The following is a 25,202-nucleotide window of genomic DNA, read 5'->3' as shown; positions in this document are numbered from 1 at the left end:
CAGCAGCCAGAAACTGCAACGTCGTGATGGAAGCGATCTTCTGGTGATCTGCTGTCAAGCTTCTCCATCTCCTTTTCCCCTCCCCGGGCTAACGTTTGCCAAGAGGACTCCAGTTCTGAGTTGTCCTCAGCTGCTACTCTGATGGACAGCTACAAGACCAACCCTCCCTTCTGCAGTTCTGCCCCAAAATAAAAATATCTCCAGCCAGATGCCTTCCACCCTCGTTTCTCATTCCCACCAGGGGACTTCAGCAGCCCCAGCAGCTCCTCTTCATGGCTTCCTAAACTTCAGCTTGAAAGAGGTGACCCCCACCCCCCCCAGCCTGCTTCCCCAACTCTGTACCCCAACTCTGCCCATCCATCTACCACCCGATTCCTTAGATTGCAACTTTCTCAAGGTCAGTGAACATGGGGGTTTGGAGTTTTTGGTGCAATAAATGCTTTATTGGGAACAGAAGAGGGTGGCCAAGGAGGGCTTAAATGGGCAGGGGGGTTTTGAGAATTTTGAGGAGGGGGTGCTAAAAGGAGTGAGCAGGTTGCAATTTATAGTAAAGGGCTGTGTAGCCTGAGTGAGCTGGGAGAAATAACAGAATAACAGAGTTGGAAGGGACTTTGGAGATCTTCTAGTCCAATCTCCTGCTCAGGTATACAATTTCAGATAAATATTGTCCAATTCTTTAAAAAACAAACCCTCCTGTTTAAAAATTTTAGTTTTTTTTTTAAAAAACAGTTTCTTTAAACACTTAAAAACCTCCAGATTCTTAATGCGGAGGTAAATTCTGCATTTTTGTGCGATGCCGAACAGTCCCAGCAATGCAGCAAAATTCTGATGCACTGCACCGCCCAAGAGAGAAGTACAAGAAAGAACTTTTGCCAAAAATTTTTTTTTAAAAAAATTGGCGTTTCTCTTTGCGGATGGCTCTCTCTCTCCGGCCGGTGTCTCTGCAGGATACAAGCTGGAAAGCAACACAACCCGTTTTGCTATCACGTTGTCGCAGCACAGCAGGCTGCAGATAAGGCAGTTGTGAAGCTAAAATAAGAAACAGAGGCTGCTCTGGTTGTCGTTTGTCTGCCTTGTGAAGTTTGCATCTTCATGGTTCATTTGGACTGAAAACAGTTAACCTGCTGCAAACGGAGGAAGGGAATTGAATGGAAGAGTGGGGGAAATCACACACACACACACACAGAGAGAGAAGCACAAAGAGACAATTCTTTCCTCTGGGCTGCTCTTCAAAGGATCCTATTTGTTAGTCCAGGAGTCGAAACGAACCATTCGGATACAAAACCGGGGACAAGCAATTATTTCAGAGCATTTCTGGCAGCTTTGGGCTTGGAATCCTTTCTTGGAGGTCCAGAATAATGCTAGAGGCATCTCTGTGGGTGGGATGAGGATGGGGAGGGGGTTAAGTAAGGTATTTCAGCGAGCAGGATTGTGAAGAACCGGGGTCTAATAGTGAGTGGGAGATCCTGAGTTCTAGTCTAGTCCAGTCTAATCCTGAGGCATGGAAGCCGGCTTTGTGACTTTGGGCCAGTTGCCAGGAGACAGGGAATTCTAGTTTCACTTTAGGTATGAAAGATGGATGGGTGACTTTGGGCCAATTGCCAGGAGACAGGAAATTCTAGTTTCATTTTAGGTATGAAAGATGGATGGGTGACCTTGGGCCAGTTGCCAGGAGACAGGAAATTCTAGTTTCATTTTAGGTATGAAAGATGGCTGGGTGACTTTGGGCCAATCGCCAGGAGACAGGAAATTCTAGTTTCATTTTAGGTATGAAAGATGGATGGGTGACTTTGGGCCAGTTGCCAGGAGACAGGAAATTCTAGTTTCATTTTAGGTATGAAAGATGGATGGGTGACTTTGGGCCAATTGCCAGGAGACAGGGAATTCTAGTTTCATTTTAGGTATGAAAGATGGATGGGTGACTTTGGGCCAATTGCCAGGAGACAGGAAATTCTAGTTTCATTTTAGGTATAAAAGATGGCTGGGTGACTTTGGGCGAATCATCAGGAAATAAGGAGTGTTAGTCCCACCTTTGGCATCAGATAGTTGGGTGCAGAGGTGAAATGCTCTGATGTCTGCTACCGGTTCGCTTCATTACCAGTACACTGTGCGTGCGCATTTGTGATGCGCACCAAATGCATCCTTTGCGTGCTTGCGCATCGCAGGCGCTATTGTGGAGCACTGAAAAATGAGGCTTAAGAAACCTTTTCTAAGGTAAGTTAAACAGCCGGGTGGGGGGGGGGGAACAGCTGTGCTGCGCTATTTAGATTCGCTAGAAAGCAGGATTTTCTGCTTTCTAGCGAATATAAATCGCGCGGCAGAGCTGATTGTTGGAAATACCGGTTGGTCCGAACTGGTAGCATTTTATTACTACTGGTTCGCCCAAACCGGTCTGAACCAGTGGCATTTCACCCCTGGTTGGGTGGTTTGCACCAATCACCAGGAGTCTCTGAATTCTAGTACGGGACTAAAAGAGAATTTTTCTAGCTAAGGGTTCAACTGGGGACCGTTGGTGGTTTCTGAGCTTGGTTTTTCTTAGCAGATGTTTCATTATCCGACTAGATAACCTCATCAGTGCTAGAAGGGACTGGAGTTTAGTCTTTGTTTTTGTTTAGTTTAGTTTAGTTTATTCATACTTATATGCCGCCCTTCTCCCGAAGGACTCGGGAACAATGGAACAATAAAATTAATAATAAAATAATCCAATTAAAATCCCCAAGAAGTTAAGACTAAGACTCCCAGCAGATCAGGCAATTTGTTGGAAAAGCCATGTCTTCAGGTTACCGCGGAAAGAGCGGAGGTCGGGGGCCGTCCGAAGCTCAATGGGTAACCCATTCCAGAGGGTCGGTGCGCCCACAGAAAATGCCCTCATCCTGGGCGCCATCAGCCAACATTGTCTGGCTGAAGGCACCCAGAGGAGGGCAGTCCTATGTGAACGCTACTGGGTGGTGGGAGGCCAGTAGGAGGTGATCCTGCAAGTACCCCGTGCCCGTGCCGTGGAAGGCTTTATAGGTAAATACCAGCACTTTGAAGCGGATCCGAAGGATCACCGGTAACCAGTGCAGCTCGCGCAGGAGTGGTGTAACACGGGAGTAGTGGGAAGCTCCCGTAACAACCCATGCGGCCACATTCTGGACCAGCTGGAGCCTCCGGGTGCACCACAAGGGCAGGCCCATGTAGAGGGCATTACAGTAATCCAAACGCGAGATAACAAGAGCATGAGTGACTGTACGGATGGCATCCCTGTCTAGGAAAGGGCACAACTGGCGCACCAGGCGAACCTGTGCAAAAGCCCCCCTTGTCACGGTCGTCAGATGGTCCACCAAGGACAGCCGCAAATCTAGGAGGACACCAAGATTGTGAACCTTTTCAGAGGGAGTAACTCCCCCCCCATCTGGAGTGATGGGGGTACTAGACCATGAGATGCGGCATCCACAGCCACTCAGTCTTGGAGGGGTTGAGTCTGAGCCTGTTCCTACCCATCCAGACCCGCACCGCCTCCAGGCACTTAGACATCATGGAAAGGGCATCCCTGGGTTGATCCGGGGTGGAGATGTAGAGCTGGGTATCATCAGCATACTGATGATATCTCATCCTGAAACTGCAAATGATCTCACCCAGCGGCTTCATGTAGATGTTAAAGAGAAGGGGGAGAGAACCGACCCCTGAGGCACCCCACAGATGAGGGGCCTCGGGGAGGATCTCTAACACTCCCCCGCCCAAACAAACTCCATACGGCCCGAGAGGTAGGAGGAGAACCACTGTAGAACAGTGCCCCCCACCCCCAGCCCCCCGAGTCGTCGCAGTAGGATACCATGGTCGATGGTATCAAAAGCTGCTGAGAAGTCAAGTAGGACCAGGATAGAGGAATAACCCTCATCCCAGGCCCGCCAGAGATCATTCACCAGGGAGACCAATGCCGTTTCCATGCTGTGTCCATGCCTGAAACCCGATTGGTATGGGTCTAGTTGATCCTTTTCCTCCAGGAATTATGGAAGTTGGTGTGCCACCACAGACTCAACAACCTTCGCTATAAAGTGAAGGTTGGAGACTGGACGAAAATTATTCAGGGTGGCTGGATCCAGGGCAGGCTTCTTGAGAAGGGGTTGAACCATCGCCTCCTTAAGTGCGGCGGGGAAGACCCCATCCCTCAATGAAGCATTGACAATCGCCTGGATCCAGTCTCCAGTCTCCTTAAGTGCGGCGGGGAATCCAGTCTCCTGGATCCAGGCTCCGGTCTCCTTAAGTGCGACGGGGAAGACCCCATCACTCAATGAAGCGTTGACAATCACCTGGATCCAGTCTCCGGTAACCTCTCTGGTTGCCGCAACAAGCCAGGAGGGACATGGGTCCAACAAACATGTGGAGGTCCCCAATCTACCCCCAATCCTGTCCACTTCATCTATGGATACAGGGTCAAAGTCAACCCAGATATTGCTTTCAAAACTTGCTCCCATCTCCCCGTCAGGTCCTACCCAGTCAGAGTCTAAACCCATCCGGATCTGAGTGATTTTGTCTTGCAGAAATTGAGCAAAGTCCTCAGCACTGTCCTGCAAGGGGTCCTCCCTCGCTCCCTGATTGAGAAGAGAGCGGGTCACTCGGAACAAGGCTGCTGGGCGATTTTCTGCAGACGCAATGAGAGCAGCGAAATAATCACGTTTCGCCGCTTCCATTGCCATGAGGTAAGACCTAATATAGGTTCTTAACTGTGTTCGATCAGATTCGGAATGGGAAGATCTCCAACAGCCTTCTAGGCGTCTCTTCTGACGCTTCATCTCCCTAAGCTCCACGGAAAACCATGGAGCTACCGGGATCCCTGTTGGAGGAGAGGCCGCAAAGGGACGATTCGATCCAATGCCCCGGTGGCAGCCCGTTCCCAGGCACCCACCAGGGCCTCTGGCGAATTACAGGATAGGTCTGTGGGAAATGTTCCAAGCTCCGTCAGGAACCTATCAGGGTCCATCAGGCGCCTGGGGCAGAACCAACGAGTCGGTTCCACCTCCCAGTTGTGGGGGTTGGCAGATAGAAAGTCTAGTTTAAGAAGGGAATGGTCAGTCCATGACAGGGGTTGAATAGAGAGTTCCCCCCTACCCCGAGCATTTATCCACTGCCCAGAGATAAAAATCAGATCGAGCGTGTGTCCGCCACTGTAAGTTGGGCCCTGTACAACTTGAGTCAGGTTCATGGCCATCATGGAGGCCATGAACTCCCGAACCAGCTCAGATGTCTCGCTGACTGACGGGAGATTAAAATCTCCCATAACCATGAGGTTGGGAAGCTCAACCGTCAGCTCGGCTAAGGCTTCGAGCAGCGTGGATACTTTTTGTATAAGTTGTTAGTAAAAAACAGCCTAATCAAGGAACCCACAAAGACTGAAAGGGCAAACCATTAGTATATGAAGAGAGGAAACCCCACTCTCTTCTAGCACTGATGATGTTTCCTAGTTGGGTCAGGAAACATCTGTGAGAAAACCACCAAGTTCAGAGAGCACTAAGGACCCCATAGATCTCCTCCTCCTCCCTTCTAGCACTAGTTTGTCTGCAAAAAAACAACCAAGTTCAAACAGCACCAAGGTCCCCAGGGCCATGGTCCCATCTCCTTCCTTGGTGGTCTTCACGCACCAAATGGGGTCATCTAATTTCAAATTGAATTGGCCTTCTGCACTGAGCACGGGAGTGGTCTAGGTGTCCTCAAAGGTCCCCTCTGATTCCAGAATTCAATGATTCAGTAACCATTTTTCTCTTCCTTCAGTTTCTCGCCTCTTCTCTCTCTCTCTCTCCTCCACAGGAAGACCCTCGGTGTTGGTCCTTCAAGAGCTTCTGTCCGAGATGGGGATTAAGGCGGCATTGCCCACTTATGAGTTGGGCCTTTATGCCCTGATTGTGTCCTGTGCCATCGCTTACAGTGGGCAGGAGATTTTTGAGAGCTCCCAAGGTAATCCAACCCCTCAGATGTAGGGGGAAGAATTTGCAATGGGTCCCTGGAATCACTTCTCTTTTCCAATCTACTGCCTTATTATTCATGCATTCATTCACTTATTTATTTATTTATTTTATATCCTGCCTTTATAATTTTTACAAGTAGGACTTCGGGGGTGACGTCACGGTGGTGCGGTACAGGAGAACGGGACTCTGCTCTTTCTGTCCGATTTTTCATGTCTGGAGGCCGGCAACGGCAAAGTTGGATCTTGGAGAGGTCAGCAATAGAGAGGGGAAAATCCAGGGGTGATGGGGAAAAGAGCGATTCCCCGTTGTGGAGGGTGGAATCCCTGAAATCCAGCACGGAAGAGACCAGCTGTGATGGCTAGGTCTGGAAGCGTGACGGCCTGATTGAATGGCGGAGGAAGCAAAAAGTGAGAAACAGCAAGAAGTATCAGTGGAGAATGCCAAAACAAAGTGAGATGCCAAGTTACTTCTCTAAGTTGGTGGAATCTACAAATGAGTAATCAAATGAGTCTCCAAAGTAGAAAGAGCGGCGCCTTAATGGTGGGAGCGGAAAAAGAAAGAAGACGGAATCAGCACAGAATCTGTAGAGAGTGAAAGGAATTATGAGCGGCAATTCAAACGACTGTTGTGTTGGAAAATTGTACAGATCTCTGAGACTGAAGTTGTGGGATACGTGTTGAGAGTTCGTGTAGGTGGTGAACAGACTGGAAAAAGAAGAAATGAAAGGGTCTTCTTAGTGACAGAGATGGAGAAAAGTGAAGAGAGGGGACAGTGACTGTGCAAATTGAGGGAAGCTGTCATCTTGAATGTGGAGAATGAGGAACTTGCACAGGAAGTAGAGAGATTGAGGAATAAAGAACTTTGGTGATTCCAACAAAGGACTTTTGATTGGACTTATCTATAATCAGCTTTGTACATTGATTACTCAAATACTTTTTATAGTTTAAATACTTTTATATAATCATAATAAATAAATAGAAATATTTATTACTATGATATTTATATAGAATCTTTAGCTTTAAAAATTTAATATTATATATATATATATATATATATATATATATATATATATATATATATATATATACATTTTATGTATACTTAATATAGAGTTATGCATATTTAAAATAGGTTAAAATTTATAACTTTGTTTATTACCACATATTTGAAAATTTATTTAGTTTAAAATAGGAATTGTTGATCAACATTAACTTCTAATTAATTAAGTGCGTATACCAATTTATGTATTTATATATTTAATATATAGCAAAAAAACTGTAATAGATTATTCAATAAGCTATATATATTTACTTTTTTCTTTCCTTTTAATATAATTAAGTTAAGTGAGGACAATCTATATTTAATTTATAACAATAATAATTATAAATATAATAATTTATAACTGTGACATATATACACAACTGTATATAAAAAATTGATATTAATTGTTGGACCTAATCAGTGAATTACATTACATTTCTATTGTTAATTATCAGTTATAAAAAGGGATATAAGCAGGGGCAGTGACTAGGAAAAGACCTATTAGAATGAAAGATTAGAAATTTATGCTATTGTGGAATAATCTCTTCAAAAAGCTAAAGATGTCAAACACATCTACAGTTACCAAAACTGTAAAGAAAACAATGCCAATGACAACAACAGACATGTCAAGCAGCGAAAAACCAGGATCTGCACTAACCCTACAAAACATGCAAGCCACATTAAATATGATTCAGGAGGTTATGATGAAAACACAAGAATCAATAAACAACAACCATGAGGAAATGAAAGATGAACTAGGTGAAGTGAAAGAAGATATAAAGAAATTGGATGATAGAAAAAAATACGGCAATGGATTTTGGAAATTACACACATCAATTTGGAATTAAGGCCCGAGATTTTCCTGTTGGGGGCAAAACCTTTGAATGTTAAATCAGGTAAATGGTTCTTGTTGATTCACATTATTACTGCAGCAAGATTAGCATATGCGCAGGAGTGGAAAAATCAATACTTACCGATGGATTTGAAAATAATATATAAAATTAATAAGTGTGCGGAATCAGATAGATTAACTAGATTGATCAATGGTAAAAAAGATTCAGAATTTTATAACAGTTGGAAATTATAGTACGATTGGGTCCAGAAAAGGTGGGATAGAATAGATATATGATGATGTATATATATGATGGCAAGTATGTATGTATAAAGGAATGACTTTATATTTATGGACAATGTACTCACATTACACCATGGTGGCAGGATTGTATATTTCATTTGTGTATTGGTGCATAGAATACATTAATAAAAATTATTTTTAAAAAAGAAAAGAAATTGGACGACAGAATGGGGAAGCTTCAGGAGATAATAGTCAAAAATGAGCAGAAGATAAAAATGGTAGAAGCAAGGACAGAACAAACTGAAAGGAAACTGGAAGCAATGGAAGAAAGGCTGATAGCAGCGAACAGAGATCTGGAAGAAGCAATAATCCATCTAGAATTGGAAAGAGCCTCATTTTACTTGAGGTTCCAAAACATAACAGAGACTAAAGAAGAGGATCTACCAAAACTTATGATGGAATTGTTAGCGGACTCATTGCAAATGGATAAATGTGAACTGCAGAACAACATTGATGAAATATACAGAGTGCATACCAATTACGCACGACAACATAGATTACCCCGTGAAATACATGTAAGCTTTGCAAAAAAAAAGCCGTTAGAGATGAAATCTACAAAAGAACAAGAGACGACCAGCTGATCTATAAATGCTGATTATAAATGCTGATTATAAAATATTTATGGCGATAATGGCAGAAAGAATTAAAAATATACCAAACGAAATCATACACCTGGACCAAAATGGATTTCTACCCAATAGACACTTAAAAAACAATATACGAACTTTAATGAATGTATTAGAAATACTATGAGGCACATCCAGAAAAACAAGCAGCATTGATATTCATAGATGCACAAAAAGCATTCGATAACTTAAATTGGTATTTTCTTATAAATCAATTAGCAGTAATGAATTTTGGAGAAATTATTATTATATTTAAATTACTGATTATAATGTAATTATAATGTAGATATGAGTAACTAGTATTGTTATAATTGTTATTATATCATTATAATAACAATCTGCTGAGCCTGGTGGATCAGCAGACTGATAGCATTGTGATTAACACCAGCTGCCTGCAATTACTGTAAATTCGAATCTCACCAAGGCTCAAGGTTGACTCAGCCTTCCATCCTTTCTAAGGTAGGTAAAATGAGGACCCAGTTTGTGGGGGCAATAAGCTGACTTTGTATAAATATACAAAAGGATGAAGGCTATTGCTGAGCACATTGTAAGCCGCCCTGAGTCTTCGGAGAAGGGCGGCATATAAATCAAATTTTAAAAAAAAAATTATAGTTGTTATAACCGATAGGAAGGCGAATTATAAAAACAGAACATATATGCTGATACTGAAGGCTGTAAAACTACTCTACATTGTTATGTTTGTCTTGTTTTTTCTGTTTTTTCCTGTTTTTGTCATCGTTTTTTGTTTTTAAAGGTGAAAATTTTTAATAAAAATTATTTTTTTTAAAAAAAAATTTTTTTTTACAAGTAACTCAAGGTCGCAAATGTATCCAACACGCTTTCCTCTTTCTATTTTATCCACCACAAACACCCTGCAAGGTAGGCTGGACTGAGAGAGAGGAACTGGCCCAGCCACCCCATCTAGCTTTCATGGCTAAGGCGACACTAGAACTCCCCGTCTCCTGGTGACCTTTCCTCTCTTATTCTTTCTTTCTCCCTTTCTCCCTTTTTTTTCTTTTTTCAGATAGCATGAATCGAAAAGCCTTCCGAGAAAACATAAAACCAGGATGGCATTATTTTGGTAGGAAAATGGTAAGTTTGAGTAGGAAGACAAAGAAGATTTATTATCTTCCTTCCTTCCTTCCTTTTCTTGATCCTCCTTTCTTTCCCCTTGTTCTTTATTCTTCCTTCCTTCCTCCTCCCTCTTCCTTCCTCCCTTCCCCTTCTTCCCCCTCCTTCTTTCCTTCTTCCCTTCTCTTGATCCTTCCCTCCTTTTCTCTTGTACTTTATTCTTCCTTCCTTCCTTCCTTCCTTCTTTCCTTCCTTCCTTCCTCCCTCCTCCTTTCTTCCTCCCTCCCTCTCCCCAATGCGTCCCTCTCTCCCTCCCACTCCTTCCTTCTTTCCTTCCTTCCTTCCTCCCTCCTCCTTTCTTCCTCCCTCCCTCTCCCCAATGCGTCCCTCTCTCCCTTCCACTTTCCTTCCTTCCCTCCTTTCCTTCCTTCCTTCCTCCCTCCTCCCTTCTTCCTCCCTCCCTCTGCCCAATGCATCCCTCTCTCCCTTCCACTTTCCTTCCTTCCTTCTTTCCTTCCTTCCTTCCTTCCTCCTCCTTTCTTCCTCCCTCCTTCTCCCCAATGCGTCCCTCTCTCCCTTCCACTTTCCTTCCTTCCCTCCTTTCCTTCCTTCCTTCCTCCCTCTCTCCTTCCTCCTCCCTCCCTCCTCCTTTCTTCTTCCCTCCCTCCTTCCCTCCTCCTCCCTCTCCCCAATACATCCCTCTCTCCCTCCCTCCCTCTTTCCTCCCTCCCTCCCTCCCTCCTTCTCTCCTCCCTCCCTCCTCCCTCCCTCTTTTTATTTAAAGTTCAAAGAGCCTCAAAGAACCTCTTGATTTGCTCCATAAAGTAAGTCCAGGGTGAACCAGCCAATCACTCAAACTACCAGGAGCAACACATAAACTGAAATCTTTCTGTGCAGTGACCAGCTAGCTCTCTGCTTCTCTTTTCCAGGATGTGGCTGACTTTGAGTGGGCCATGTGGTTCAAGTCCTTCAGGAACTTCATCCTCTTCGCTCTTTCAGGCCACGTCCTGTTTGCCAAGATCTGCTCCCTGGTAGCCCCTCAGGTAGGTCCATCCTCTCCCCTTGCCTTCACCCAGTGCCTGCCACCTGCTGGTTGTCCTTGGAATTACACGACGGAGACATTAACAACCAACCTCGGGGATTCCGTTACAAGCAGTCCTCGACTTAACGACCGCAACTGAGCCCAACATTTCTCTTGCTAAATGAGACAGTTGTTAAGTGAGTTTTGCCCCGTTTCACCAACTTTCTCGCCAATGTTGTTGAGTAAATCACGGCAGTTGTTGTCAAAAAGTGGAGCTGGCTTCCCACATTGTCAGAAGGTCGCAAAATCACACGGGAGTCCCTGGGATTCTGCAACCATCATGAATAGGAGTCAGTTGTTCAAGCAGCTAAATTTTGATCACGTGACCACAGGGATGCTGCTATGGTCATCAGTCAATTTTTTTTAAAGTGCCGTGGTGATTTCAAATGATCACATAGAATGGAAGGGAAGGGAAGGGAAGGGAAGAGAGAAGAGAAGGGAAGGGAAGAGAGAAGGGAAGAGAAGAGAAGAAAAGAGAAAAGAGAAGAGAAGAGAAGAGAAGAGAAGAGAAGAGAAGAGAAGAGAGGAATGGAACAGAGAAGAGGGAAGGGAATGGAAGAGAGAAGGGAAGAGAAGAGAAGAGAAGAGAAGAGAAGAGAAGAGAAGAGAAGAGAAGAGAAGAGAAGAGAGGAATGGAACAGAGAAGAGGGAAGGGAAGGGAAGGGAAGGGAAGGGAAGGGAAGAGAGAAGGGAAGGGAAGGGAAGGGAAGAGGAGAGGAGAGGAGAGGAGAGGAGAGGAGAAGAGAAGAGAAGAGAAGAGAAGAGAAGAGAAGAGAAGAGAAGAGAAGAGAGGAATGGAACAGAGAAAAGGGAATGGAATGGAATGGAATGGAAGGGAAGGGAAGGGAAGGGAAGGGAAGAGAAGAGAAGAGAAGAGAAGAGAAGAGAAGAGAAGAGAAGAGAAGAGAAGAGAAGAGAAAGAGGAATGGAACAAAGAGGAAAGGGAAGGGAAGGGAAGAGAGAAGGGAAGGGAAGGGAAGGGAAGGGAAGAGAAGAGAAGAGAAGAGAAGAGAAGAGAAGAGAAGAGAAGAGAAGAGAAGAGAAGAGAAGAGAAGAGAAGAGAAGAGAAGAGAAGAGAAGAGAAGAGAAGGAGGAATGGAACAAAGAGGGAAGGGAAAGGAATATACTGAATACAAAACAGAACAGAACAGAATAGAATAGAATAAAACAAAACAAAATTACAAGCATAGAACAGAACAAAATTAATAGAAATAGAATAGAATAGAATAGAATAGAATAGAATAGAATAGAATAGAATACAACACAACACAACACAATACAACACAACACAACACAACAAAATTAATAGAAGGGAATAGAATAGAATGGAACAGAACAGAATAAAATAAAACAAAATTACAAGAAGAGAATAGAATAAAATTAATAGAAGAGAATATAGAATAGAATATCGAACAGAACAGAACAGAACAGAACAAAATTAATAGAACAGAACGGAATGGAACGGAATGGAACAGAACGGAATGGAACGGAACGGAACAGAACAGAACAGAATAGAATAAAACAAAATTACAAGAATAGAATAGAATAAAATTAATAGAAGGGAATAGAATAGAACAGAACGGAACAGAATAGAATAAAACAAAATTACAAGAATAGAATAGAATAAAATTAATAGAAGAGAATATGGAATAGAATAGAATATAGAACAGAACAGAATAGAATAGAACAGAACAAAATTAATAGAATAGAATAGAATAGAATAGAATAGAATAGAATAGAATAGAATAGAATAGAATAGAATAGAGTAGAATAGAGTAGAATAGAATAGAATAGAACAGAACAGAACAGAACAGAACAGAACAGACTGGAACAGAACAGAATAGAATAGAATAAAACAAAATTACAAGAATAGAAGAGAAGAGAACAAAATTAATAGAATAGAATAGAATAGAATAGAATAGAATAGAATAGAACAGAACAGAACAGAACAGAAAGAACAGAACAGAACAGAACAGAACGGAACGGAACGGAACAGAATGGAACAGAACAGAATAGAATAGAATAGAATAAAACAAAATTACAAGAATAGAAGAGAACAAAATTAATAGAATAGAATAGAACAGAACAGAACAGAACATAATAGAATGAAACACAACAGAACAGAACAGAATAGAATAGAGTAGAGTAGAATAGAATAGAATAAAACAAAATTACAAGATTAAAATAGAAGAAAATTAATAGAAGAGAATAGAATATAGAATGGAAAGGAAGGGAAGGGAAGGGAAGGGAAGGGAACAGAACCGAACAGAACCGAACAGAACAGAACAGAACAGAACAGAACAGAACAGAACACAATAGATAAGATACTTTATTTGGCCAAGTGTGGTTAGACACACAAGGAATTTCTACACACTATGCAGACAAATATATACTGTATTATGCATTGTTCAGGCCTCTTCCACCTGGGTCTGACTGTCTTTTTTTGGAGGAAATTTATGAGGCAGGACTGAAGTGATGGGGAGAAGAGTTTAAAGATTGGGGGGGTGAGGGAAATGCAAGAACTCCTTGACTTATGACAACAAATCAGAACAAATTTTCTTTGCCAAACAAGACAATTGTTAAGTGAGTCCCTCTGATTTTACAACCACTGTAAGCAAATCAGTGCAGTTGTTATGTGAATCATGTGGTTGTTAAGTGAATCCAGCTTCCCCTGTGACTTTGCTTGTCCGAAGGTCGCCAAAGGGGATCACATGACCCCGGGACACTCCGACCGTCAAAATATAGGAGTCGCATGCCCAACGTCTGAATTTTGATCATGGGACCCCTGGGATGCTGCAACGGTCATAAATGTGAAAAACGGTCTTAAGTCACTTTTTTTCAGTGCCATTGCAACTCCAAATGATCATTAAATGAACTGTTGTAAGCCAAGGATTTCCCATACATGGCGGTTGCCTAGCATGTAAATTTTGACCACATGACTGTGAGGATGTTGCGAGGGGCGTAAGTGCGACGACTGTTCATAATTCCACTTTTTTTTCAATGCTGTCGTAACCTTGAACGGTTGCTAAACCGACAGTCGTAAATGGAGGATTACCTGTAGTGCAAGACCTTCCCTAGACTAAATCTAGTTCAGCCACAGAGCGTTTGGCGAGAGAGAATTCAGGACTTGAGACCAGATGGTCAAAGGATGTCTTCCTTCGTTTCCTCGCAGCACAGGTCTGTCATGTACATGATTTACGGCATCCTGACTGTGCTGGGCAGTATGGGAAGCAACTATCTGATGGTCATCCTGTCCCATTGCTTGGTACTCTACACCGTGGGCCTGGCTAAACAGAAATGGCTGTGTTTTATCGCTGGACTCTGCAGCCTGGCGTCGTTCAAGTTCGAACCCTTCAACTCCTGGCAGGTAAGTTTGTCTTCCTGGTGTTGCTTCCGGTTCGCCACAAATCTGGTTAATAAAAGAAACATTTCCATAGAAGTGGATATATGTAGCAGGGGTGGGTTCTACTTACCTTTACTACCGGTTCGCAACGGGAGCACGCACGCGCACTTCTGCACATGCACAGATAGTCAATTATGATATCCGGGTGGGTGGGTGGAGCCTCTCGCCGCTTTTACTACCGGTTCGTGAGAACCGGGAGCAACCCACCACTGATATGTAGCTCAGGGATGAACTGGGGTGGGGGGTTCTTGATGGTCTCTGAGCTTGGTAGTTTCCTTGAAGATGTTTCGTTGTCCAACTAGGCAATATCGTCAGTATTGTTGTTGTGCGGAATTTGCTCCCAGTTTATAGACAGGAGTCTTCCCTCCAATGTTGGACGGATGTGGGTTTTCTCCGTAGTAATTCCTTGACTAGAGTGGTCTGTTTTCTGCTTGTTCGTCTGGGATTAATCCACGTTTATCTGGGTTTCTCTTTCTGTAGAGTACTTGGTGCTCTCTGAGCTCGGGTGTTTGCACACAGATGCTTCATTGCTAAACTAGGTAACATTATCTGTGCTAGAAGGGAGTGAGGTCTGCAAGAGAGGAGGAGGAGGGGGAGAAGGAGGAGAAGGAGGAGGAGGAGGAGGAAGGGGGAGGAGAAGGAGAAGAAGGAGGAGGAGGAGAAGGAGGAGGAGGAGGAAGGGGAAGGAGAAGGAGGAGAGGAGGAGGAGAAGGAGAAGGAGGAGGAGGAGGAGGAGGAGGAAGGGGGAGGAGGAGGAGGAGAAGGAGGAGGAGGAGAAGGAGGAGGAGAAGGAAGAGGAGGAGGAAGGAGGAGGAGGAGGAAGGGGAAGGAGAAGGAGGAGGAGGAGGAGGAGGAGGAGGAAGGGGGAGGAGCAGGAGAAGGAGGAGGAGGAGGAGAAGGAGGAGGAGGAGGAAGGGGGAGGAGCAGGAGGAGCAGGAGGAGCAGGAGGAGCAGGAAAAGGAGAAGGAGGAGGAGAAGGAGGAGGAGGAGGAAGGGGGAGGAGAAGGAGAAGGAGGAGGAGGAGGAGGAGGAGGAAGGGGGAGGAGAAGGAGGAGGAGGAGGAGGAGAAGGAGAAGGAGAAGGAGAAGGAGAAAGAGAAGGAGAAGGAGAACTGTAGGGTGGTTGGTGCTGCCTAAGCTTGATGGTTTTCTTGCAGATGTTTCATGACCCAATTAGGGAACAACATCAATGCTAGAAGGAATAGGTATTTACAGTGTTGTAAATTGTGATGCTAATGCTCCGTAGTTGGGTAATGAACCATTTGCAAGCAATCAACCTCAGACAGCACGAAGGACTTCACAGAAAGAGCAATCTAGATAAGCGTGGATTAACCCCAGACAAACAATCAAGCAGAAAAAAATATCCTAATCAACAAACTATCAATGGAAAAAACTATACACTCACCAACACTGCCAGGGCAAACAACTGAAAAAAAAAAAGAGAGAGGAAACCCCACACCTCTCACAAAGATGATGTAACCGAGTTGGGTCATGAAATGTCCACAACAAATCAATCAAGTTTAGGGGAAGCAAGGACTCCACAACTACATCTTCGTTGTAATGAAGAAACTCATCTATAAAAGAGCAGCAGACAATTTATCCCCTACAAGGGTGGAATGATTGAAGGAAGGGTTGAATGAAAAGAATTGCCTCTTCTTCCAGGGTTTATGGTTTAAATCGGGACATTTAATACACGGAAGAGGAAAATAATCCTTAAAATGACCTGCCATGGACCCTCCTGCTCTCCAGCTCTCTGTGGATACTTTAGAATTTCATTCATCCATTAACTCCAAGAACAATCTCTAGAAACATCTGGCTTAGTTGTACTGATCCAAAGGGGAATCCTGGGCTTCAAAAAAGATTATTCCTTGAGGGTCAAGGAGAAATTGGATGGAAAGGAAGGAAGGAAGGAAGGAGGGAGGGAGGGAGGGAGGGAGGGAAGGAAGGAAGGAAGGGAAGGGAAGAGAAGGGAAGGAAGGGAAGGGAAGGGAGGGAGGGAAAGAAGGAAGGAAGAAATGAGAAAGGAAGAGAAGGGGGAGGGAGGGATGGAAGGAAGGAGGGGAGGGGAAGGAAGGAGAAGGGAAGGGAAGGAAGGGAAAGGAAGGGAGGGAAAGAAGGAAGGAAGGAAGGGGAAGGGAAGGGAAGAGAAGAGAAGAGAAGAGAAGAGAAGAGAGGGAGGGAGGGAAGGAGTGGGGAAAGAAGGAAGGAAGAAAAGGGAAGGGAAGGGAGGGAGGGAAAGAAGGAAGGAAGAAATGAGAAAGGAAGGGAAGGGGGAGGGAGGGATGGAAGGAAGGAGGGGAGGGGAAGGAAGGAGAAGGGAAGGGAAGGAAGGGAAAGGAAGGGAGGGAAAGAAGGAAGGAAGGAAGGGGAAGGGAAGGGAAGGGAAGGGAAGGGAAGGGAAGAGAAGAGAAGAGAAGAGAAGAGAAGAGAAGAGAAGAGAAGAGAAGAGAAGAGAGGGAGGGAGGGAAGGAATGGGGAAAGAAGGAAGGAAGGAGAAGGGAAGGGAAGGGAGGGAGGGAAAGAAGGAAGGAAGAAATGAGAAAGGAAGGGAAGGGGGAGGGAGGGATGGAAGGAAGGAGGGGAAGGGAAGGAAGGAGAAGGGAAGGGAAGGAAGGGAAAGGAAGGGAGGGAAAGAAGGAAGGAAGGAAGGGGAAGGGAAGGGAAGGGAAGAGAAGAGAAGAGAAGAGAAGAGAAGAGAAGAGAGGGAGGGAGGGAAGGAATGGGGAAAGAAGGAAGGAAGGAGAAGGGAAGGGAAGGGAGGGAGGGAAAGAAGGAAGGAAGAAATGAGAAAGGAAGGGAAGGGGGAGGGAGGGATGGAAGGAAGGAGGGGAAGGGAAGGAAGGAGAAGGGAAGGGAAGGAAGGGAAAGGAAGGGAGGGAAAGAAGGAAGGAAGGAAGGGGAAGGGAAGGGAAGGGAAGGGAAGAGAAGAGAAGAGAAGAGAAGAGAAGAGAAGAGAAGAGAGGGAGGGAGGGAAGGAATGGGGAAAGAAGGAAGGAAGGAGAAGGGAAGGGAAGGGAGGGAGGGAAAGAAGGAAGGAAGAAATGAGAAAGGAAGGGAAGGGGGAGGGAGGGATGGAAGGAAGGAGGGGAAGGGAAGGAAGAAGAAGGGAAGGGAAGGAAGGGAAAGGAAGGGAGGGAAAGAAGGAAGGAAGGAAGGAAGGAAGAGAAGGGGGAGGGGGAGGGAGATCTTCAGATAGATGGTTTGGCTCAGCTTGGGGTTGTTGTTTGTTTGTTTGTTTGTTTTTTGCAAAGTTCTCTTTTCTTTAGTCCATGCGTGATAACTTTCCTTTGGTCCAGAATGACTTTGTCTCAGGAACCTTTGACCTCCAAGATATTCTCTTTTACGGTGGGACCGGATTCAGTATCATGCGTTGCATGAGTTTCGCCCTGGAGAACTGTGAGAGGAAAGAGGGAAATTATTCCATCTTCGCTCTGATGAAATACAATTTCTACCTCCCTTTCTTCTTCTTTGGGCCCATCATGACTTTTGACCAATTTCATGTCCAGGTAAGCATTATCCGCTATCCACACCTGTGGCCTTTGGGCTGGCTCATTGCACTGGTCGCTGCCATTCTTTAGCCAATCAAGAAGCAGAAGGAAAGGAGGAGGTGGAAGAACGTGGAAGTTAGTAATGGTGAACCTTTTGGTGTCAAAAATTTAGAAAAATGCCCATCACCCCAAACGTTGCAGTTTGACAAGTGCATCCTAGAGTCACTATCATGCATTTAGGCCCTGTCTGTTCTGCTCTAGTGAACTGTAAATCTGACCAATGAAAACGTTGAATACTTTGGCATGGTAAAGGAAGGTAGACAGGAAGTAAGGAAGTAAAGGAGGGAGGGAGGGAGGGAGGGAGAGAGGGAGGGAGGGAGGGAGAAGGAAGGAAGGAAGGCAGGAAGGAAGGAAGGAGGAAGGAAAATGATAATGTGAATCCTTCAACCCCCTTTCCCTCCCTCCCCTCTCTTCCCTCCCTCCCTCTTTCTTTCCTTCCTTCCTCCCTTCCTCCCTCCCTCCCTTCCATCTCTTCCTTCCCTCCCACCCCCTTTTTCTTCCTCCCTCCTCTCTTCTTTCCTTCCTTCCATCCATCCATGTTCCCTCCCACCTTCCCTCCCTCCCACCCCCTTTTCCTCCCTCTCTCCCTCTCTCCCTCCCTCCTTCCTCTCATCCATCCATGTTCCCTCTCATCTTCCCTCCCTCCCATACCCCTTTTCCTTCCTTCCTTCCTTCCATTCATCCATGTTCCCTCCCACCTTCCCTCCCTCCCACTCCTTTTCCTCCCTCTCTCCCTCTCTCCCTCCCTCCTTCCTCTCATCCATCCATGTTCCCTCTCATCTTCCCTCCCTCCCATACCCCTTTTCCTTCCTTCCTTCCTTCCTTCCTTCCTTCCTTCCTTCCTTCCTTCCTTGTTCCCTCCCACCTTCCCTCCCTCCCACCTTTTCCTTCCTCTCTCCCTCCCTCCTTCCTCTCATACATCCATGTTCCCTCTCATCTTCCCTCCCTCCCATACCCCTTTTCCTTCCTTCCTTCCTTCCTTCCTTCCTTCCATCCATGTTCCCTCCCTCCCACCCCCTTTTCATCTCTCTCTCCCCCTCCCTCCTTCCTTTCATCCATCCATGTTCCCTCCCACCTTCTCTCCCTCTCATACCTCTTTTCCTTCCTTCCTTCCTTCCTTCCTTCCTTCCTTCCTTCCTTCCTTCCTTCCTTCCTTCCTTCCTTCCTTCCCTCCTTCCATCCCTCCCACCCTCCCTTTTCTCATTCTGCATTCTACAAAGCCAGATGTTTTGGGAACTGCTTTTAGTTCCTAATTTTCCCTCGGCCACAGGCACACAACACCCAGCTGCAGCGTAAAGATCGCGAGATGTGGCACATCATCGTTCATGCTTTTGTCCACCTTATGGCCATTGTCATTGTGGATGTTTTCTTCCACTTCTTCTACATTCTGACCATTCCTTCAGACCTGAAGTTTGTGAACCGTCTCTCTGACTGGGCGCTGGGTAAGTATAGTATGTACACTGGCTGGAGAATTCTGGGACTTGAAGTCCATTCCTGATAGGCTTGGTGGAGAATTCTGGGAGTTGAAGTCCATGTGTCTTTAAAAGGTTGGGGAACACTGAGTGCAGTTAGCTAAAACCAAGATGATGAGGAGATTGGAAGCTAAAATATATGAAGAACAGCTGCAGGAACTGGGCCTGGCTAGTCTAGTGAAGAGAAGGACCAGGGGAGACATGATAGCCATCTTCCAATATTTGAGGGGTTGCCACAGAGAGTAGGCGGTCAAGCTATTTTTCAAGGCACCCAAAGGCCAGACAAGGAATCATGGATGGAAACTGAACAAGGAGAGATTCAACCAAGAAATGAGGAGGAACTTTCTGACAGTGAGAACAATCAACCAGTGGAACAGAAGCTGCCTTCAGAAGTTGTGGGACCTTCATCACTGGAGGCTTTCAAGAAGAGACTGGACTGCCATCTGTCAAAAATGGTGTAGTCTCCTGTTTGGGCAGGGGCTTGGACCAGATGACCTACAAGGTCCTTTCCAACTCTGTTAATCTGTTAAAAAAGAATCTCACTATCCTTCTGTCCTTCTCTTTCTCTTCCTTGCATTCTGCTCCACAGCTGGCCTGGCCTACTCCAACTTGGTGTACGATTGGGTGAAAGCTGCTGTGATGTTTGGAGTCATCAACACCATCGCCAGGTTGGATCATCTGGATCCACCGCAACCCCCCAAGTGCATCACAATGCTCTACGTCTTTGCGGAAACGTGAGTTGCTGCAGAACTCTGTGTGAGCAGAGCTTCCCTTCCTGCAGGAAGGGAGGAAGGGAGGGTCCCACTACGAAGAAATGTTGGGGTAGCAACAGGGGGTAGCATACAAATTTTGGGACCAAGTACGAGACAGGTTAGTACAACATTTTGATCCGCCTCTATTGAGTTATCTAGCCCTCAAAAAAATAAAATTCTATTTCTGCCCACTGCCTGCAATTTGGCAGTTCGAATCTCACCAGGCTCAGGGTTGACTCAGCCTTCCATCCTTCCGAGGTCAGTAAAATGAGGACCCAAATTGTTAGGGGGCAAGAGGCTGAATCTGTAAACCCCTTAGAGAGACGGCTGTGAAGCACTGTGAAGGAGGAATTGGGTATGTCTAGTCTAGTGAAAGGGACGCGGTGGCTCAGTGGCTAAGACGCCGAGCTTGTCAATCGAAAGATCGGCAGTTCAGCCATTCGAATCCCTAGTGCCACGTAACGGGGTGAGCTCCTGTTACTTGTCCCAGCTTCTGCCAACCTAGCAGTTCGAAAGCACGTAAAAAATGCAAATAGAAAAATAGGGACCACCTTTGGTGGGAAGGCAATAGCGTTCCGTGCACCTCTGGCGTTTAGTCATGCCTGCCACGTGATCACAGAGACGTCCTTGGACAGCGCTGGCTCTGTGGCTTTGAAACGGAGATGAGCACCGCCCCCTAGAGTCGGGAACGACTAGCACATATGTGCGAGGGGAACCTTTACCTTAGTCTAGTGAAAATAAGGCCCAGGGAGTGACATGATAGCAGTCTCCCAATATTTGAGGAGCTTTCACAAAGAGAAGGGGGTCAACCTATTCTCCAAAGCACCTGAAGGCAGGACAAAAAGCAATAGATGGAAACTAATCCAGGAGAGAGAGACAAAGGAGAAATTTCCTAATGATGGGAGCAATCAACCAATGAAATAGATTGTCTTCAGAAGTTATGGGGGCTCCATCACTGGAGGCTTTCAAAAAGAGATTGGAGAACCATTTGTCTAGTATAGGGCACAGGTGTCAAACTCATCCCATCACGTTGCCATAACATGATGTTTTTCCCCTTCACGGAGCTGGGATGGGCATAGCCTGCGTGTGACATATCCAGCCCGTGGGCCGCCAGTTTGACACCCCTGATATAGCCCAAGCTATATCAGAGCTTCCAACTCTGTTATTCTATGTTCTATGTTCATTCATTGATTGCATATTCAAGGTTGGATTTTGGTCATCGTGGTCTGATCTCAGATGAGGAAGGGAACAGATGCTAAACTGGCCGCAAAGAATTTATGTCACATAATAAGGACAATGAATGAACTAAGTTTCTTTTGTCATTTGTTTCCAGGCACTTTGACAGAGGGATTAACGACTGGCTGTGCAAGTAAGTGGTTTTTGGGTCGCAATTCGTATTTGGTGCTTCACAAATATGGGAGATGTTGTGGTCTCGCAACAAACGTGGGATGGATCCTTCACCCACAAGAGAACAGACCCCACCAGCCAATCTCTTGAACGTCACCTGTTGTATTGATTTCCAGATACGTCTACGATTACATTGGGAAGGATCACGACAACATCTTCAAGGAGCTCATGGCCACCATTTCCACTTTTGCCATCACCACCCTCTGGCTGGGGCCTTGTGAAATTGTCTACATTTGGTCCATTTGCAACTGCTTCGGCCTCAATTTTGAGTTGTGGGTGCAACAGTTCTTCCAGCTGAAGCTGTTTGCAGAGAAAGAGGTGCTAAGCTCATCCTTCGTGTCCACTCTGTAGGATCTTCCAAACCAGAAGTCAAATATTAGAAGAAATGTCCAAATTATCTGCCAGAATTGTGACTTCTTCTTGCCCAATATTTTCAAGAAAAGAATCATTTTAGACCGTGGTGTAGATGGCTACTCGTGAACAAATAGGCGATTCCTAGCTTCTAGATATCCATGTTCCTGTTTCGTAGATATTTTAGTGAGTTGCATCTACAACTCACTAAAGTTGTAGATTCATTTAATGACCAAAGTTGCACAGCACTAAAAAAAGTGACTGTGAAAAATTTTTCACAGTTTGAACCGTTGCAGCATTCCCATGAACATGTGATCAAAATTTGGGCGCTGGGCAACTGGCCGGTATTTATGACAGTTGCATTATCCTGAGGTCATGTGATCACTTTTAGTGACTTTCTGACAAGCATAGCCAGATTCACTTAATAACCATGTGACTAACCTAACAACTGCAGTGATTCACTTAACATCCATGGCAAGAAAAGTTATAAAATCGGACAAAACTCACTTAACATCTGTCTCATTTACCAACAGAAATGTTGGGATCAATTGTGGTTGTAAGTCGAGGAGTACCTATATTTTGAGAGGGTCTTATTTCCACATACTGCACACCAGCACTAAATTTGGGCAGGAAAATGAGGTGAGAAATATTCCCATCCTCCTTGTCTCACTGATGTCTCTTCTACTTGGCAGGCCAACATGTCTGAGGCAACTTCCCGGCGAATCAGGAGCATCTTTGGGGCAGCCAATTTCTGGGCAATTGTCTTCTACAACATCCTTGCCCTCAATAGTCTGGAGTTTGCCCTTCTGGTTGCCAAGAGGATCTTCCTAACTGGTACAGTAGTCTTCTTTTGGCTCAGAAGCTCGAACGTAATCCGTTTCACTATCTCTTGTGTCGATTTCGCTATCTCTTTAGTCAATTTCTCTTTCCATTATCAATTTCACTTTTCAGCTGTCATTGACAACCTGTCAATTTCACTTTCTTCCTGTCAATTTCACTCTTCAGCTGTCAGTTTCACTTTCTGTCAATTTCACTCTTCACCTGTCAATTTCACTCCCCACCTGTCAGTTTCACTTTCTTCCTGACAATTTCACTCCCCACCTGTCAGTTTCACTCTTCACCTGTCAATTTCACTCTTCACCTGTCAATTTCACTCCCTACATGTCAATTTCACTCTTCACCTGTCAATTTCACTCCCCACATGTCAATTTCACTCCTCACCTGTCAGTTTCACTTTCTTCCTGTCAATTTCACTCCCCACCTGTCAGTTTCACTCTTCACCTGTCAATTTCACTCTTCACCTGTCAATTTCACTCCCCATCTATCAATTTCACTCCCCACCTATCAATTTCACTCTCAACCTGTCAATTTGATTCTGATGAAATTGACAGGTGACATTTAGGAATTACTAGGGGCCTGCATCTTAAGGCTAGGCCAACTTTTTGAGGACACCTCTATGTTCAGGGCGGAAAAGGACTCATCTCCTGAAGAGGGTCTGTTATACTGCTCAACTATATGCCACGCATCTCCTGAAGTTTCCTCAGAAGTTCAGGGATGCGGTTTCTACTCAAAACATCCCTTGTTGGCTTCTCTCATTGAACCCGAGCTACCTTTCAAACCTCCCAGAGGAAATTCTTGCAAAGTGGGTTTGATTTTCTCCAGTGTGATATGAATAACATTCATCTTCCATCGAGCTTTGTGTTGTTCAAGAGATATGACAATTCAGCCAAAGTAACTCCATGTTGACAGTCTCCTCTCTTTCTCGTCCTCTGTCCCCCTCTCCATCTCTCTCCCTTCCTCTCCCTCTTTTTCCCTTCTACTCTCTTCCTCCCTCTCTCGCTCCCTCTCTCTCCCCTCCCTTTCTCCCTCTCCCCTTCCCTCCGTCTTTTCCTTTCTCCCTTCCCTTCTCCCCCTCCTTCCATTCTCCCTCCTCCCTCTTTTCCTTTTTGCCTTTGTCTACCTCCCTCCTCTCCCTCTTCTCTCTCTTGTCCCCTCCCTCTTTCCTCCCCTTCTCTCCCTTTCCCTCTCCGTCCTTCTTTTCTCTCCCTTTCTCCCTTCATCCTCCTCTTTCCAATTCCCTCTTTTCTCCTTCCCTTCCTTAACCTCTGTCTCCTTCCCTCCCCTTCCCCCTTTTTCTCTCCCTGCTTCTCTCCCTTTCCTTGTTTCCCTCTCTCCCCTCTCCTTCTCTCCCTCAATCTTTCTCTCCCTCCATCTCCCTCTTTCTATCTCTCTCTCTCTCTCTCTCTCTCTTTCCCTTCCCTCCCTCAACTTCTTTCACCCTCGTTGTCTCCCATTTCAGGTTTTCCTCTCAGCACCTTCTCCATCTGGTTCATCACGTACTGCGGTGTGCAACTGATCAAAGAAAGGGAACGGATCCTGGCTATCAGAGACGAGGAGAAAGACAAGGAAAAGGCAGAATAATGGAGAAAGGCAAAACCACAGATGCAACTCCGGAGCATCTGAGCTTTGTTTAACCCGGGTGCCTCAAAGCTGCAGAAGAGCCACGAAGCTCTCCTGCATTGCTCAGTTTTCCAAAATAAAGAATTTATTTATGCAAACATTGGAAAAAAATTCTTTCTGTTTTCCTTCCTTCCTTCCTTCATTCATTCCTTCATTCATTCTCCCTCTTTCTTTCATCCATCCATTCTTTCTTTTTCCTTCCTTCCTTTTCCCTCTCCCTCTTTCTTTCTTTCTTCCATTCTTTCTTTGTCCTTCCTTCCTTCCTTTTCCCTCTCCTTCTTTCATCCATTCTTTCTTTTTCCTTCCTTCCTTCCTTCTCCCTCTCCCTCTTTCTTTTTCATCCATTCTTTCTTTGTCCTTCCTTCCTTTTCCCTCTCCTTCTTTCTTTCATCCATTCTTTCTTTTTCCTTCCTTCCTTCCTTCTCCCTCTCCCTCTTTCTTTTTCATCCATTCTTTCTTTTTCCTTCCTTCCTTCCTTTTCCCTCTCCTTCTTTCTTTCATCCATTCTTTCTTTTTCCTTCCTTCCTTCCTTCCTTCTCCCTCTCCCTCTTTCTTTCTTTCATCCATTCTTTCTTTTTCCTTTCTTCCTTCCTCCTTCCTTCCCTCCCTCCCTTTTTCTTTCCTTTCTCCCCTTTCCTTTTTATCCATTCTTTCTTTCTCCTTCCTCCCTTCTTCCTTCTTTCACTTTCTCCATCCTTCCGTATTCCTCTTTCTTATTTCATTCTTCCCCTTCTCTCTGTCTCCTTCCTTCCTTCTCCTTCTCCCTCTTTCTTTCATTCATTCATTCTTTTTCCTCCCTCCCTTCCTCCTTCCCTCCCTCCCTTCCTTTTTCTTTCCTTTCTCCCCTTTCCTTTTTATCCATTCTTTCTTTCTCCTTCCTCCCTTCTTCCTTCTTTCACTTTCTCCATCCT

The 25,202-nt window shown here is 45.0% G+C and overlaps 1 protein-coding gene across 1 annotated transcript; it reads left to right on the top strand.

Moving 5' to 3' along the window:
• The first annotated feature begins 229 nt into the window (after positions 1-229).
• On the top strand, positions 230-24,389 carry HHATL (hedgehog acyltransferase like). Its single transcript, XM_060684478.2, has 12 exons — positions 230-397; positions 5,788-5,934; positions 9,772-9,839; positions 10,748-10,861; positions 14,072-14,266; positions 17,598-17,807; positions 19,120-19,291; positions 19,911-20,055; positions 21,407-21,442; positions 21,597-21,798; positions 22,524-22,665; positions 24,131-24,389. Exons 2-12 carry the CDS (start codon positions 5,829-5,831, stop codon positions 24,250-24,252), a joined length of 1,512 nt encoding a protein of 503 aa, XP_060540461.2. The 5' UTR covers positions 230-397; positions 5,788-5,828; the 3' UTR covers positions 24,253-24,389.
• Positions 24,390-25,202: the final 813 nt, after the last annotated feature.

Source organism: Pantherophis guttatus, chromosome 4 (assembly GCF_059756535.1).
Source record: "Pantherophis guttatus breed Tessera chromosome 4, ASM5975653v1, whole genome shotgun sequence".
NCBI lineage: Eukaryota > Metazoa > Chordata > Lepidosauria > Squamata > Colubridae > Pantherophis > Pantherophis guttatus.
The sequence above is the reverse complement of the archived record's forward strand: the minus strand, read 5'-3'. Positions and strand labels throughout refer to the sequence as shown.

Excerpts from the sequence above, each read along its gene's own strand:
- HHATL (XM_060684478.2), top strand. The coding sequence starts at position 5,829 with ATGGGGATTAAGGCGGCATTGCCCACTTATGAGTTGGGCCTTTATGCC. Across the intron at positions 20,056-21,406 it reads CTCTACGTCTTTGCGGAAAC|GCACTTTGACAGAGGGATTA; the intron begins GTGAGTTGCTGC and ends ATTTGTTTCCAG. Across the intron at positions 22,666-24,130 it reads CAAGAGGATCTTCCTAACTG|GTTTTCCTCTCAGCACCTTC; the intron begins GTACAGTAGTCT and ends CTCCCATTTCAG.